The following is a 14,903-nucleotide window of genomic DNA, read 5'->3' on the forward strand; positions in this document are numbered from 1 at the left end:
GTTTATCTGAAGCGCCCACCGAAATTGGCGAGCCGCGCAGCGTGCGAAGTTTCTTTGTTGTGAAATACACACACAGCTTATTGTCAAAGTAGCAACCTTGCTTCTTTCCACTTAACATGCAGCCACACTCTGCCATCACTTAATTAGGTCACCGTGAGATTATGGCACAGAGACAGAGAGTATCCCGTCGGCAGTTCAACGGCTTCTTACCTCACAGTGACGCGCAATGGGTGGCGATGCGCAATGTGCGCTAGGATTAAACTGTAAGGGCGACGTCGTCGGGCGCGATGCGCAGTCGCTAGCTGTGACGGCTTAAGCGGATAGAACCTGTGCCATCTGCTTGTAAGCGACTCTGTAGGCTTAGAAGTAACGACAAGAGTAGGCACTTTTGAAACTATTACCAAGCTAAGATATACAAGCTACGGCACGAGTAGCGCGACGGCGCGGCACGCGCACGGCAAGCGCACCACAGCACACAGACGAAGAACGACTGGAGAGGGCCAAACCATTAACCAAATAGACTAAACAAGCTTGGAACAAGCAGACTCAGTGTTCTCTCCATTTTTTAGAGATTGCATGGAGACCTCTAGGTTCAAAGTGGTCTATAACGCAGGGGCGGGAGTAGGATGGATTACAGACAGTACGCATATGAACTAAGTTATTCAGTAGAGAAAATGAGCCAAGGAGACTCAGAGTAAGCCCGCGATACAACGGCTACTTCACAGACAGCCTGAGGCAAACGGAAGACATCTTTGGCTTTACGAGGGTAAAGTGAGCTTTCTCGCTGAGGAGAAAGATGAGGATAGAACGAGAAAGGGGAACCATGACTCGTGGTGCTGACAATCCTCCAGCTAGGCATACTAGCGAGCGATTCGAGAATTGCCGCTTACCCAGTTAAACCGTCCAAATATGTTTGTAGTGCTAGGTTGTCTAGGCTGGCAGCGAGAGAAGCGGTGTAGTTAGGCCAGAACGAACCACATGGCCAAGATGGTTGGCATCGACTCTTGAAACCACAACGTGAAGGGTATACTATCTATGTAGAGTAAGAGATGAATGTATCGGTTATGATTCTTTTAAGCAGATGGTCGACGTGTCTTGCTTGTATTTATTTTATGAAATTCACTCAGGTACAAAGATTGAACCTTAGTTAAATTAAACGCGTCAATTACGAAAAGAGGACGCCAAATTTTGAACCTTATACATACAGGAGTGCATGATGTAACAGGATCTGGTTACACTGTTAACTAGCGCTGCAAGGTAAGGCCAAAGATGCACTCGAACTAGGCAGATACACGTTTCCATAGAGGTGAGGCTATTTGGAATAGTACGACCACTGCAATGTAAACGCGTAAAAATGTGTATCTCTAGGATCAGCTGTATGCGTTCGTAATAGAGGTGGTTCCAGCTGTGTAAACTATCACTTGCCTTGAAGAAGTGAAGGGAAAGTGTATTTTATTGGACAAAAGACGTAGCAGGCGTTATACTTAGAGAGAAAACGCTAGAACACAGGAGGTGACTTTTTAACTAGTCGCTGCACGGAGAACCCGGACTACAACATCACGTATTGTGTCGCGGAACTAGTTCTATGGAACTATGATAGGGATAGCTCTCGTTGGAGAGGGCGATTTCGGATCCACAGGGGTGACGGACATAGAGAGGGGAGTTGCAGGCGCCTGGTACAGCCACGAGAGTTGATCCAGCGCTCGAGTGTAGGGAGCGTCAGCGTACTCGGAGCGGTGGCAAAAACGAGGACGCAGCGGGACCAGACAGAAACGCATAGCATAGGATCGATTACACACATACCAATAAAAAGATCATACAAAGATCACACGCAGCATGCACAGAATGTAGCGCGCGACCCAAACGCAAGCCGCACCGAGCACAAATATAAGGATACGCATCGACCAACGCACACGCTAACACACGCACGACCACACGCCACACGCCACAGCTGAATAGCACCGCACTGACGCAAGTCATGACGGTCAGGATCAGATGAAGAAAGAAAAAAAAATGAAACAAAAAAGAGAAAACACATACTCACACGTCACACGCGCACACGCAACACACTCACGCGCAACGCGCACACAGCACACGACAACGTCACACGCGAATGGCACACGACACGCACGCACGCGCACCTAGTTAGCGCAGCGGCGCACACAGGCAACAATCTCGCCAGAGTAAGGAGAGAAAACCTCTGACGCTAAACGGTTTGTCAGCACGAGTCGAGGCTGAGTTTGCTGAATGAAGAGTACGCTTCCCTTCGTCGGAGATAACAGGCGGAAGAGCGGACGGACTCAAACGCAATCGCCAGCCCGCGCAACGCTTCTTCAAAACGTCTCTACGTCATTCAGATCCCGGCGAACGAGACAATCGTAAAAGCCTCGCCGTCAACAGGGGAACAACATGGAGATTGAGCTAAATGATAGGAGAATGAGACGGTAATAGAGCTGATATGGCTTCTAAAGCTTGTTAGCGCAAACCCGAACGTATTATGCAGTAAAGAAGATTGAATTATAAGACAGAGAGATGTCAATGACAACAACATGTAAAGTGTGAGTTATATGATAGCAAGAGAAATGTGAAGACCTTCAATATACTACATTACTTAACGTTAGTGAAGAGCTCAGTAAGTAGACCACCAAAATGTTATAATGTAGATTAGACGAATTCTTACTACAAGCTATCTTCGGATATGATATATTTGCTTCTTCGGACGCATTTTGTTATCTACTCTTTCACTTGCTTAAACACATGTCAAACAGAGGCGAACTAAGTCACAGCTGGATACGCTGAGCATCGTCGGGGATAGAAGCTCTTACAGCTACAGCAAATAGGAAGCACTCCGACGACCCTAAGCATGTCCGATGTAGAAACCCAACAGAACTGCCGCCTACTCAAAACGATCTCTGACCGCAGCAAGATCGACCGTGGACCTGTGTAACGTAAAACAATAGTGATAAAGTCCATCCGACAAAAGTCAAAGAATTGATGTAGAGAGACGCGAGAAGCACATTAGAGATATATAGTCGCACGACTGTGACCAACTCAGCACAGGCGTGTCAAAACTACGTTGGAAGTGGCAGTTATGATGAGCGAGATTTTGACATCTCTGATGCCGCGTTGTGGTAACGACGTCTGCGTAATGCTGCCCCATGCACGTGTTGACAGACCGCTTGCGAGCAGCCGAGCGTGTAGGGAGTGGGTGTCGTCGAGTGCATGTGGCGTGGGCTGTCTCTCGCGGGTGAAGTAGAAGGGGTAGGTAGTATATATAGCATGTATAGGGTATATATATAAAGTATCATGAGAGTAGCGAGTAGTGTGAGGTGTTACATATATATGGTATATATTATGGTTCGTTCATGTGCAGCTCCTCTGCGCTATCTACGGGCTGGCAGTGCAGGCCTTTGCTGATAATATACCGCGCTCCTTCGAGGTTCAGCTTCGCGACAAGCTCCGAAAAAATCGATCAATCTATCAGCGATCGCGAGAGAAGTAAATCAAGACTTTATATCGTCGTCGCCATCACGTTCTCGGATTGATATGTCGAAAATGCCTAACGATGCTGTTCTCGCCTAGCAGAGTGCGCAGTCCCTGGCCCACACCTGCCTGCATGTAGTAGATATGGCTTTCGGCCTCCGTCATCTTGAGTAGTTGCGGAGGTGATGAGCTCAAAGACAGCTCGCCGAGCACGCGCACAAGCTGCGCGAAAAAGTAAAGAAGAAGTTAGGTTTAGAACATAAATTGATAGTAAGGAATATGATTGTTATTATATATGATGAGAATGAATAGATGATAAGTGGATAGAGTGATATAGATAGCTTTAAATTATTATTAAATATTATAAAGATTATTATTTTTCTCAGTGGATCACGGGGCATTAGCGGTGATTTCTTGGGCTTGAGCGATGTCCAACCTGGGAATAGGATTCATCCAGGATTATGCACTTAATTATATTATATTAATCATTATTAATTATTAGCCATCATCAATCAATCATTCATCATCACATCGATTCATCCGATCATCATCTTATCATCGATCAATCATGCATAAATTATTTAAGTCGTACGGAGTACAATGTCACTGCTGGCGTCAGGGCAAGCGCACTGACTATATCAGATGAATCATGCCCAACATCTCGTCAGAAGCTTCGTACGCATCGTGAAGGCGCGAGCAGGTTCGGGTGATGCAGGTTGAGTTCATCGTCACGATTCGATGCGTATATAGTAGCGGCCTTCTACGCGGGACTCGAGTGGTAGTCGTGAACTAGCCAGCCACGCGTTTACGGTGGCTCTTCTACCACGCAGCGATGAACAACGCCAACGCACCCTGTATCAGAGCACGCTGCGAATGAAGTAAAGTCGTATAGGATTATAAGTCTTAGCGAAGGTTCTAATTAACAAGAGAGCGAGGAGAGAAGAGGATATGGCGTTGAACTACAGCGCAGGTACGATGTTAAAGGAGTCGAGTAGTGAGCGCGACGCACGCAACGCACGACCATACATTCCGCAGACGCGCGCCCACACAACACATCACAACAGCAAACACTAGCACACACAATACAACCAACAAACACACACACAGCAACACAAAAGAAACAATACATATTAAATAGTTAAATTATATTGTGATGAATAATACTATTAATATTTCACAATCGAATCTTACACTCCAATTTTCAGATAAGTCGCCTAAGTCATGCATGATACGTGACCATTGCTTGATCTCACCGGCGGCTGCGGACGGATACTTACTTGTATAGTAATCGCATAGACTGAAAAAACACGCAGACAACATCCAGCTTAAATACATACGTAAAAGCAATGGATGAAAGCATAGAGTTCACGAGAATATTATCTCTTGCCACTAAGCATATGTGAACGGAATGTCTTGATACCGTCTCTTCGCGGGCGCAGTCCAGTGTAACGCTTCCTACTCAACGATGGGATGGATTAACAACTTAATACTCGATGCATTATCTATACAGGATTGACGAATGAACTAAGATATATATATGGTACCCGCTTTCTGGTTCATTTAAGAGCGGACAACACGGTAAAGTCTTATTGGATTGAAATTAAGCCTACACGTTTAGAAATTTTCATAGAGTTCGTGTAAGTTTGTTAATATCAGTTTAAGTTTACAGTAAGGTCGTTTAAATTATCGTTCACAATAAAACACTGAGGCTGAATGAGACATAGGACACGAAAAATAACATAATGACTTAACAGATCGGTCATAGTTGATGCTTGTAATCGTCCCCTTCCTATGCATCTTCTGCCATGTTCATCGTATAAATATGCCAGAGACACGTGAAAAGCCACCAAGCACAAGGCTAAAAAGCAAGGTCAATTTAAGATCAATGCTGTAGGATTATTCTTTAGATGTAATGTCATGTAAATATAGATATAAGTCAACTCATAATTACCTTGTGAGTATATGGGGCCCTTCTTATTGTATGTATTTCGTCTGAATTCTGTGAATAGTCAAGCAAACATCAGCAGAATAGTGAATATCACCACAATAACTGGCTTAAATGCACATCTCTGTGAATATCCAACATATGAATGTTTAAAGTAATAGCTGAACTAGAACAACGACGCGACGAACGAAAACGGAAACGGATTGATAATGATGATTGGAGGTTGACATGTTTAATGTAAGTTAAAAATAAGCAAAAAAATAATTATATCGATTATGAGTGAGCCGAAAACAATAAAGGTTATTTAATTATTGCTGGATTTAACTTAATATTGGAATAGCACGCCACCAAAAGGACTATCGCTGTAAAGTTTCTATGATGGAGGTTTGGCTGCCAAGCGTCCAAGTGATATTATGAAAACGGGACAGAACGGTTGTCTGAGAGAGCATTCACTCGAGGAACTTCAAACCGTATTATTCGTTTTAATTTACGTGTTCCGAATGTAGCGAGCTTTAGCTGTTTGAAAAGAAATGATACGTGGGACAACAGAAATGCGAGAGAGAAGGGGTGAGAAGACAGCGCGCGATGTTTGTGAGAAGAGCAAAAAGCCGCACACAGAGAAGAGAGAAGCACCAGGGCGACAGAGAGCAGAGAACATGACCGGAAAAAAAACGGGCATAATAGAGCGAGCACGCTGAGAGAGAGAGAGATAGGAGAGAGTAGAAAAGAAAGATACGCGATGAGCATGAGACGAGATAGAGAGAGAGAGAGAGAGAGAAGAGAGAAGACGCAGAGCGAAGAAGAGAGAGAAGAGAGAGAGGTAGCGATGTAAGAAAGAAGCGCAGAGAGACGAGGAGCACGAGAGAGAGAGAGAGAGAGAGAGAGAGAGAAAGCATAGCATATAAGTTGCTATAATTTTTTAGTTTTTATTGCAGTACTTTGCGACCGACAGTGAATCAGCACTCACACACATGCATATATACTGTACCTGCTGCATATTTTTCACGCACGTTTCCAGCGAGCAGTGAATGTATAGGAAGAAGTCCATTCCGTAGAATGGTATGGAAGAAAAGTCGCAGATAATAGTTAGCCGCACAGCAAATTCTAACAAATGTTGATAACGGATAATAAAGCTATGCTAAAACCAAACATGTCAGACCAAAACAGACAGCATTGTAGCATAGAATTTTGAAAATGCTGTTAATAGGTTTTAAAGGTAGTTTACAAATGAAATAATGACCCAACATATTAATAAAAGTTGTATTGCACAATACACAAATGCTAATTTGTAATAATCTGACACATTAGGTACGTTGATTGAACTAAATGCATATAATTGATAAAATTCCACGCGAAATAAATATTTTTCAACTAGGAAAAGGTAATTGTTAGCAGGCAACACCTAACAGCAAAATAAATATTACAGTAATTTATTATAATTCACAATCCATGCTTAACTATATATAGGCATAAAATTTGCAGTTTGAACACGTTTATTCTCCAGAATGTCTTCGAAATAAATCTCATTTTTTAATTTTATTATTTTTGCCAATTATATTTAAAAAATCAATCACTCGCTGAAATAACGTTGTGCAATTATATAAATAAATAAATAAATAAATAAATAAATAAATAATTAAATAAATAAACAAATAAATAAATAAATAATTAAATAAATAAATATATCTATATATGAATGAAGTCAATTTAAATATGTGTTTTGAAATACAACTAGTCTCATTTAAATCTAAAGGCCGAAACAACGAGTTTGATATTATCAAGAGTAGATGTGTTATTATCTACTCTTGATATTATTGATCAAACCGCTTCATATATCTGTCTAGCTAACATTCTCGCGTTCTATTCTAACTCTCTCACAGCAAAGAAATTTCTAGCAACACAATCCAACACAAAATGCACGATAACTGAACAGATTTACAGACCGTAAAGTCGGCTACGAAAATCGAACACTCGTAAAAATACGTGAAAGAAACGCAACGACCAACGCTCTACCGAACGCACACCGAGGAACGAACAGCATAGCGTGGACTGCGTTGTCGATATGAGAGAAACAGGAAGACGGGTGAGGGGGAACCATTGCAGGCGCTCATAGGGTCTATGTCCCCCAGGGTACTGCCGGAACGTACCCTGGGTACGGTCCGGTATACCGGAACGTACCCTGGTAACTATTTGATATGGTTAGGGTTAGGGTTAGGGTTAGGGTTAGGGTTAGGGAGTAAGCGTAGGCGACTCCCTAGACTCGTTAGTGGAGTAGGCGAGGTACGGTCCGGCATATTAGATAGTACCAGGGTACGGTCGCCAAGTACCCTGGGGGACATTAGGACCTTTCAGCATTACAGCGTAGACTTACCCGGGTGGATGAGAGCCGTGGGTTCGCAGGGCTCACTCATTGCCGTAGGAAATCTCGGCACAGACTCGGAACTGATATTGCTGTTAGGCTCGATGTTTCCATCGTGTGTTACGTGACCTGCAATATGATCGGCTTATAGAATTATGTGGGTGAGCTGCAAGCTCCAAAACTAGTAGAGCGGTTAAAAGTCGGCATTTAATATAACCATATTGATGGATAATATTAAACTCATCACAATCAAATTATTACCATTTTAGCATAATATATACTAGATAGATAGCGAGCAGAGAGAAAGACGAAGAAGGAGAGAGAGGAATGGAGGGGGAAAAGAAAGAAAGAAAGAAGAAGAGAGAGATCCCGAAGGGAGGAGCCAGAGCGGACGGGAGAGCGGTTTTTGGGGTGGGGACGAGAACTACGACTTTGGCTACCGACGCGATCCACTTCAGAGGATCTACCGATGGCTCGCACTTCTCGATAACGTACTCCGTGATGAAGCTGCCGCCATCATTGTTCGGTGGTTCCATGACAATGTGACGGAGGTGTCGCGCACGTTCTCCACCAGAGGAAGCGCGGCGGTCCGCTTGTCTGCAACGGAGACATAACGATTATTACCGGCACCGAATTATGAGAAATCGTCTTAAAATACAGTTTAAACTATAGATTGCCCGCTTCGTTTCCGAACCGCTTAGGGAATCTTTTCTAATTTAATTAATTTACCTTTATTTATACTTACTACTATCTTACTTTATTCAATCTTATTTAATTTATTTAAACGTATTGTAACGTAGATCAATTGTTTCTGATACTTTACTATTATAGTGCATTATTGGACTATTTATGTTAATATACTATACGCAGCAGGTCTATTCCCGGCTTACCGTTGATCTGTATGTTGATGACAGTGCTGTCCTGACCTAGTTTTCTCGAGAATAGTCGGTACGGTCCGCTGTCCTTCTTATCTGTGTCTCTGATAGTTAAGGATGGCGTGCCTCTCTCCCAACTCCACCTGTACGCAAACAGCTGATCGTTACTAACGGCCACGAGTGCGTTCTCTTACATTAATGTTTACCTGATATTCTTATAATTAAGAATAAATTAATATTATATAAACATTACGTAAAATTACACATTATATATAATACTAAATGATAGATAAACACTGTCATAAATGACAAATATTTGTTACTAACTTATTGATAGCTTAACATCCAGTAGTATTATTTACCTTGTATTGCCCGCCATGTTCTATGTCCTTCTCCTTCTTCGTGACAGATAAGCTTGCGTTTCGGAGTTACCACCTGAACCGGATTATTTCGAATGACGATGTCTCTTCCCTTTCAACAGATGTGAGCAACGTCAGCATAAATCCGTCGATGTGAAATACAGGAGAGGAAATTATCAATTCGACTAATCTATATCACCTGCGACATCAGGGTATAGGTTAACAGCTTGACCTAAACCAGTGCTAGAGAGAGAAAAAGCAAATGAATGGCAATTATATGCACATATAAAGTATGGGTAATTCACAGAGTAATTATTTACAGGATACTATAGATTGTAGTTGATATGAAAAAATTCAGTGACATAGATGAAATATATAAAATATTTGTGTAAATACACTCTACCTTATAGTACCACTAGAAACAATATTTTTTGCTTTATCCATCAACATAAGCTATATTTAGTATACCTGTGTATCTTTTGAGCCAATCTACTTCTTCCTTCGAGAATATCTGCATAAATAGGAGACGGAACGTGAAAAAATTATTGTTACGCAGTATATCTCAATTGTCTTACACTGAGTTAAGAGAACACGCTACAACGACCTCCACCCATTCCTACACAGCTCTAAGACAGAACATCTGTCATCGCATACATAGATCACTACACAAGTCATATTACAGACACCTCCGCCATCTCCGGTATTTTTCTTTTCTCATTCCCTCTCTCTCCCTCTTGCGCAACCGTTCTCCGTGTGTGGCTCCTCTTCCTTTATTAGCCCTTAACCTCCTCTCCCCTCTCTCTCTCTCTTGGCACTCACACCTTGTTTGCCTCATCTCTCTCACCTAATCTCTCGCCTAGTTCTATCGCTCTCCCTATGAAAATGCTTTCTCTTTCTCCCTCGTTCGTCGCTACTTAACCACTCTTTACACTCCTCATTCTCTCCGTGCTACGTCCCTCATTCCTATCGCTCTTCACCCTCACGTCACCGGTTGCGACTCAATCCCAGTTATACTCGAGCTCACCGAGCATCACGTGAATAACTCTTACAACGAATGATAAGTGAGCGGAACATCGGACATATCATAAGAACAGGCTCGTACACATGGATGGTGAGATCTAGTAAAGCTTTCACATTCAGCATATTGATAGTCATCGAGAGATCTAATAGCTAACTTACACATGATGTGGAGATCAGTAACGTTACCACATGGCTCGGTATCAGTAACTTACAACGTGATGGGCTATACAGAGAATCGTAACCATCAAGCAGACAAGATCGAACGTGATCTTAGGGGCCGATCAGGGGCCCCCTCAGCCGATCTGTCATTCCAGGAGCCGGTAGCCTGTGGTGTAGGAGGCGAGTACACCTGTACACACTCATGGCAGATGATGAGAAAAATCAGTAAGTTACTGATCAACATAGCATAGGCGTATTAGAAACGTGACTACACACTATTCTCGCATCAATCTGTCATTGTGTATGGTGAGCGAGTGATGTCAAGGTAACTTTAACATTGAGTAAGTGAGTGTCAATAGTAGAATGTTACAGATTATTGTGAGTCAAGTAGACTTGGTACACATGATGGTAAGAATCAGGTACTTAACACATGAGTAGGTCTGGTGAACGGTCGTGAGTTCGTAAAGTGATACTACAGTGATGAATGGTGTGCATTGAGATCAGCCTAACTTACACATGATGTCTGAGATAGTAACTGGACACATGATGGCTGAGAATGCTCGTGAGAACTTACAATAATGGTGAGATCCGTAATATACAGTCGATGATGCGAGTTTAGTAGTCAGATGTAAGCTGTGTACACATTCATGGTAGAGGATTCTCGAGTAAGTGTTAGCAAGCTAGGTTGAGTGGTAGAGTGATCCAGTAACTTACACATGGTGGTTGAGAGATCAGTAACTTACATCAGTAAGTGAGTGTTGTATCGAGAGCTAGATCTGACAATGAATGTGAGGTGTGAAGGAATCAGTAACTTACACATGATGGTGAGATCAGTAATACGTTACCACATGAATGGTGAGATCAGTAATCGTACACATGATCGGTGAATCAGAACTTACAACCATGATGGTGAGATCAGTAAATTACACAAGGATGGTGGCGAGTCAGTAATTAACGATGTGGTTGAGATCAGTAACTTAACAACATGATGGGACGATCAGTAACTTACACATACATGTAATTAATATCTTACACATGAGTGGTGAATCCAGTAACTTACACGATGATGGATGAGGAGTCAGTAACCTTACACATGATAGGTGAGCATCCAGTAATTACACATGCATTGGGTAGAGGATCATGTAAACGTGTGTTGAACAATAATGAAATGGGTGTAGAGATAAGTAACTTTGACGTGTGGATGCGGCGCGTGAGGTGCGAGTCGTGAGTAATTACACATGATGGTGAGATCAGTAACTGACACATGAAATTGTGAGATCAGTAACTATACACACATAATGAGTGAATCCGTAACTTACACATGATGGTGAGATCCAGTAAACTTACACATGTATGGTGCATACGAATTCAGTAACATTTGTCACTTGATGCGAATGCGTGAGAGTGTGAGTGTGAATGTGAGTTCGGATGGAGATTGTGCAGAGTAACTTCACATCGTGGTGATCAAGTAGCTTGTGCACATGATATGATGTGAGTGAGATCTGTGAGGTGAAGTGTAGTGTTACACTCAATGTGGAGTGGTGGTGTGTCAAGGTAACTTACACATGATGGTAGATCAGTAATTTGTAGCAACGATGTGATAGTGGTTAGGAGTAGTCGAGTAACTTTGCAGACATGTAGTGTTGAGTGATCAAGGAGTTAGAATCTACACATGATGGTGAGATTCAGTAACTTATACATTGGGTGGTAGAGAGATCAGGTACTTTACACATGATGGTGTGAGTCAGTAGTGTTACAGAGAGGATGGTGAGAGCAGTAAGCTGTACACATTGGAGCGAGTGAGATCGTAACTTACACGATGATTGTGTGAGATCGAGTAATCTGATACACGTGATTGATGGATGATAGAGCTGTGGGTTACACATGGGAGCGTGAGATCAGTAACTTACAGCCATGGTTGTGAGATCCATACTACACCATGAGAGTGAGATCAAGTAGACTTCAACATGATGGTGAGATCAAGTAAACTTAACATAGTGGTGAGGTGAATCTCGAGAATCGTCGACAATGATTGGTGAAGATCGGAACTTATGCTCACATGGCTGGGGTGGGAGTGCTCAGTAACTTACTCGACATGATGGGGAGATCAGTAACTTACACATGATTGGTGAGATGCAGTAACTTACACATGGTGGTCAGATCGCGAGGTAACTTACACATGAATGGTGAGGATCAGTACTTACAACGATGATGGTGAGATCAGTAACTTAACATGATGTGGATCAAAACTTACATCATGAGTGAGATCAGTAACTTACACATGATTGTGAGATCAGTGAACTCTACACATGATGGTGAGCAGATCAGTAACTTACACATGGTGGTGAGATCAGTAACTTACACATGATTGTGAGATCGGCGCGAGAGGCGCGGGAGCCAGCTTTGTTGGCGGCCCTGCACACGTACTCGTCGGCGTCCTCGCCGAACATCTCGTTGACGGTGAGGAAATGTCTGTCGCCGTCCTGGTGAATGTTGTACTTCTTGCCGTCGAAGATCTCTCTGGTTCCCTTGTACCTGAGTGGGGCAAAGAAGGTTGGGTTTGTACTTAGGTCTACGAGCTTTACAGCGATGATGTATTGGCGTCGCGATTGTAGCAGGTACGGTTGAGAGAAAAAAGGCATTTTTTTACATATAATTAATATTTTCATATGAAAATGGTCGAATACCATGGATATATATTGCGAATTAATATTTTAATTTGTTTCTTTGGGCGCATGTATCGGTACGCAAACGTTTCAATAATAAATATGCAGTCTTTGTGATAATAATTTTACTGATATGATATCAGCATGACAGCATCTCACCATTTGATTTGAGTGCCTGGTGTAGCAAGAATCTCGCATTCAAACTTGCCGGACTTGCCCTGTACGCCCGTGACAGGTTTCAGTTGACGGACAAACTCAGGTAGCACCGGAGCTGCAATAAAGCAATCACGCGTGGTCATTCAAGTTACCTATGCTTGTAATCAGGCTGTTGACACAATGCATTATTCAGCCGTTTGACTTTTATATGTCTATTAAATCATCAGGCTTGCGCAATAGACTTGCTATTTTTCACGCATTGTGCAGAATTCGCATTGATATTGAATATCGAATTTCAACCGTTCGAATGTTAACGTTGGTACTGGACTATCATGTGGCGCCGCCTACCGTTGGGGTCCTTGACCTTGACAGGGGTGGAGTTGGATGACGGTTCGCTCGAGCCGGCCTCGTTGACGGCTATGATGCGGAACTCGTACTGTCTGTCCTCGATCAGGTTGGGCACGTTGAAGATCGTCGGCTGACACAGCGACGGGTTGCATCGCATCCAGTCGCGGTCAGAGTCGACCTCGCGCTTCTCTACCCAGTAGCCCTGGATCTTGCCGCCGCCGTCCGACGTCGGTCTGTCCCAGCTGAGGCTGACGAAGTCGCCGCCAACCTGTGATACCTCCGGGATGCCGGGTTTACCTGGCGGGTCTGTCGGAGAAAAAGCACATATGATGTTTAGACAGTAGAGCGGTAAGATAAAATGTGTAAAAAATGTTTGATATAAATTATATGTACGTGTATCAAATGCACGTACACGCACGCACGCACGCACGCACGCACGCACGCACGCACGCACGCACGCACACACACATATATATTATGGCACGATGGTTGTATTCTAACTGGCTATTATTTCCTTTATAGGAATTGATGTAAAATACTTCATGCTAATTACCCTTAAATTACCGGACCTACCAAATAGCAAGCAGAATGACTGTGTACATGTTGATAAATTGTTAAAAAAACACAAAAAACAATAGCATTGCCTATCTTACTAATCGTCTCTTGCTAAGAATTGAACTAGACTAACTCGTAATAACTAAGCACACGACATATGCGTGCTGAGCGATTAACGGGGATTTTGATGAGGACAAAACGTTGACAGGACTAACCGAACGGCAGTTTCGCAATGACAGGTAGATCGGACACCAGTGGTTCGCTCTGTCCGTTTGCGTTGACAGCAAACACGCGGAACTCATACTCGTTGCCCTCAATCAGACCCTGAGTTGTGAACGTAGTATCCTGCAACGAGTAAATCCACAACACTTGTTAATATATATTTTATAAAGATAATAATAATATTATATATAGATTATAAAATATTATGTTGCATAAAGACAAAACGTTAGTGATATTAAAAATTCTGCCTGTTATTACACGAACGACGAGCAATAGCGAACGGGAGAATATTAGGCACTGCGATTATCATATCCATTTAGTTTTTGATGTTTTGGCATACAACGCTTATACGAATTTACTATCCAGTATATTATTCAACAATTATTATTATTATTATTATTATGACATCGGTGGCAACGAAAAAAATGGAACGGAACACGGCATTAAAATTCATTTGCTGTTCAATGTGTTTGCTAAAGATATGCATAACAACGAGAGAGAAATGCGGACGCACCTTGCAGTTGCTGTTTGCGGTTGTCCAGAAGGGTTTGGTGGTGTCTCGCTTCTCGACTACGTAGTGATTCACCGGACTTCCACCATCGTCCTTCGGTGGCTTCCACGCGAGCGTGGCACAGTTCTTCGAGACATCGGATACATCCAGCGGTCCCGTCGGTTTGGTTGGCTTGCCTACGTGTCAGGGAGAACACCGATATATATATATATATATTATATAGAGATAGATAAATAGATAGATAG

General features: G+C 42.7%; 1 protein-coding gene across 1 annotated transcript in view; it reads right to left on the bottom strand.

Moving 5' to 3' along the window:
• The window catches only part of LOC106807761 (twitchin-like), a gene marked incomplete at its 3' end in the record, with an annotated part of 171,136 nt that overhangs the window by 17,494 nt on the left and 138,739 nt on the right, over positions 1-14,903 (bottom strand). Inside the window, 5 exon segments of the mRNA XM_014810212.1 lie at positions 12,563-12,735; positions 13,026-13,137; positions 13,371-13,676; positions 14,141-14,270; positions 14,662-14,834. Of these exon segments, the coding sequence (XP_014665698.1) occupies positions 12,563-12,735; positions 13,026-13,137; positions 13,371-13,676; positions 14,141-14,270; positions 14,662-14,834 (894 nt within the window).

The sequence above is a fragment of the Priapulus caudatus genome, unplaced genomic scaffold (assembly GCF_000485595.1).
Source record: "Priapulus caudatus unplaced genomic scaffold, Priapulus_caudatus-5.0.1 Scaffold233, whole genome shotgun sequence".
NCBI lineage: Eukaryota > Metazoa > Priapulida > Priapulimorpha > Priapulimorphida > Priapulidae > Priapulus > Priapulus caudatus.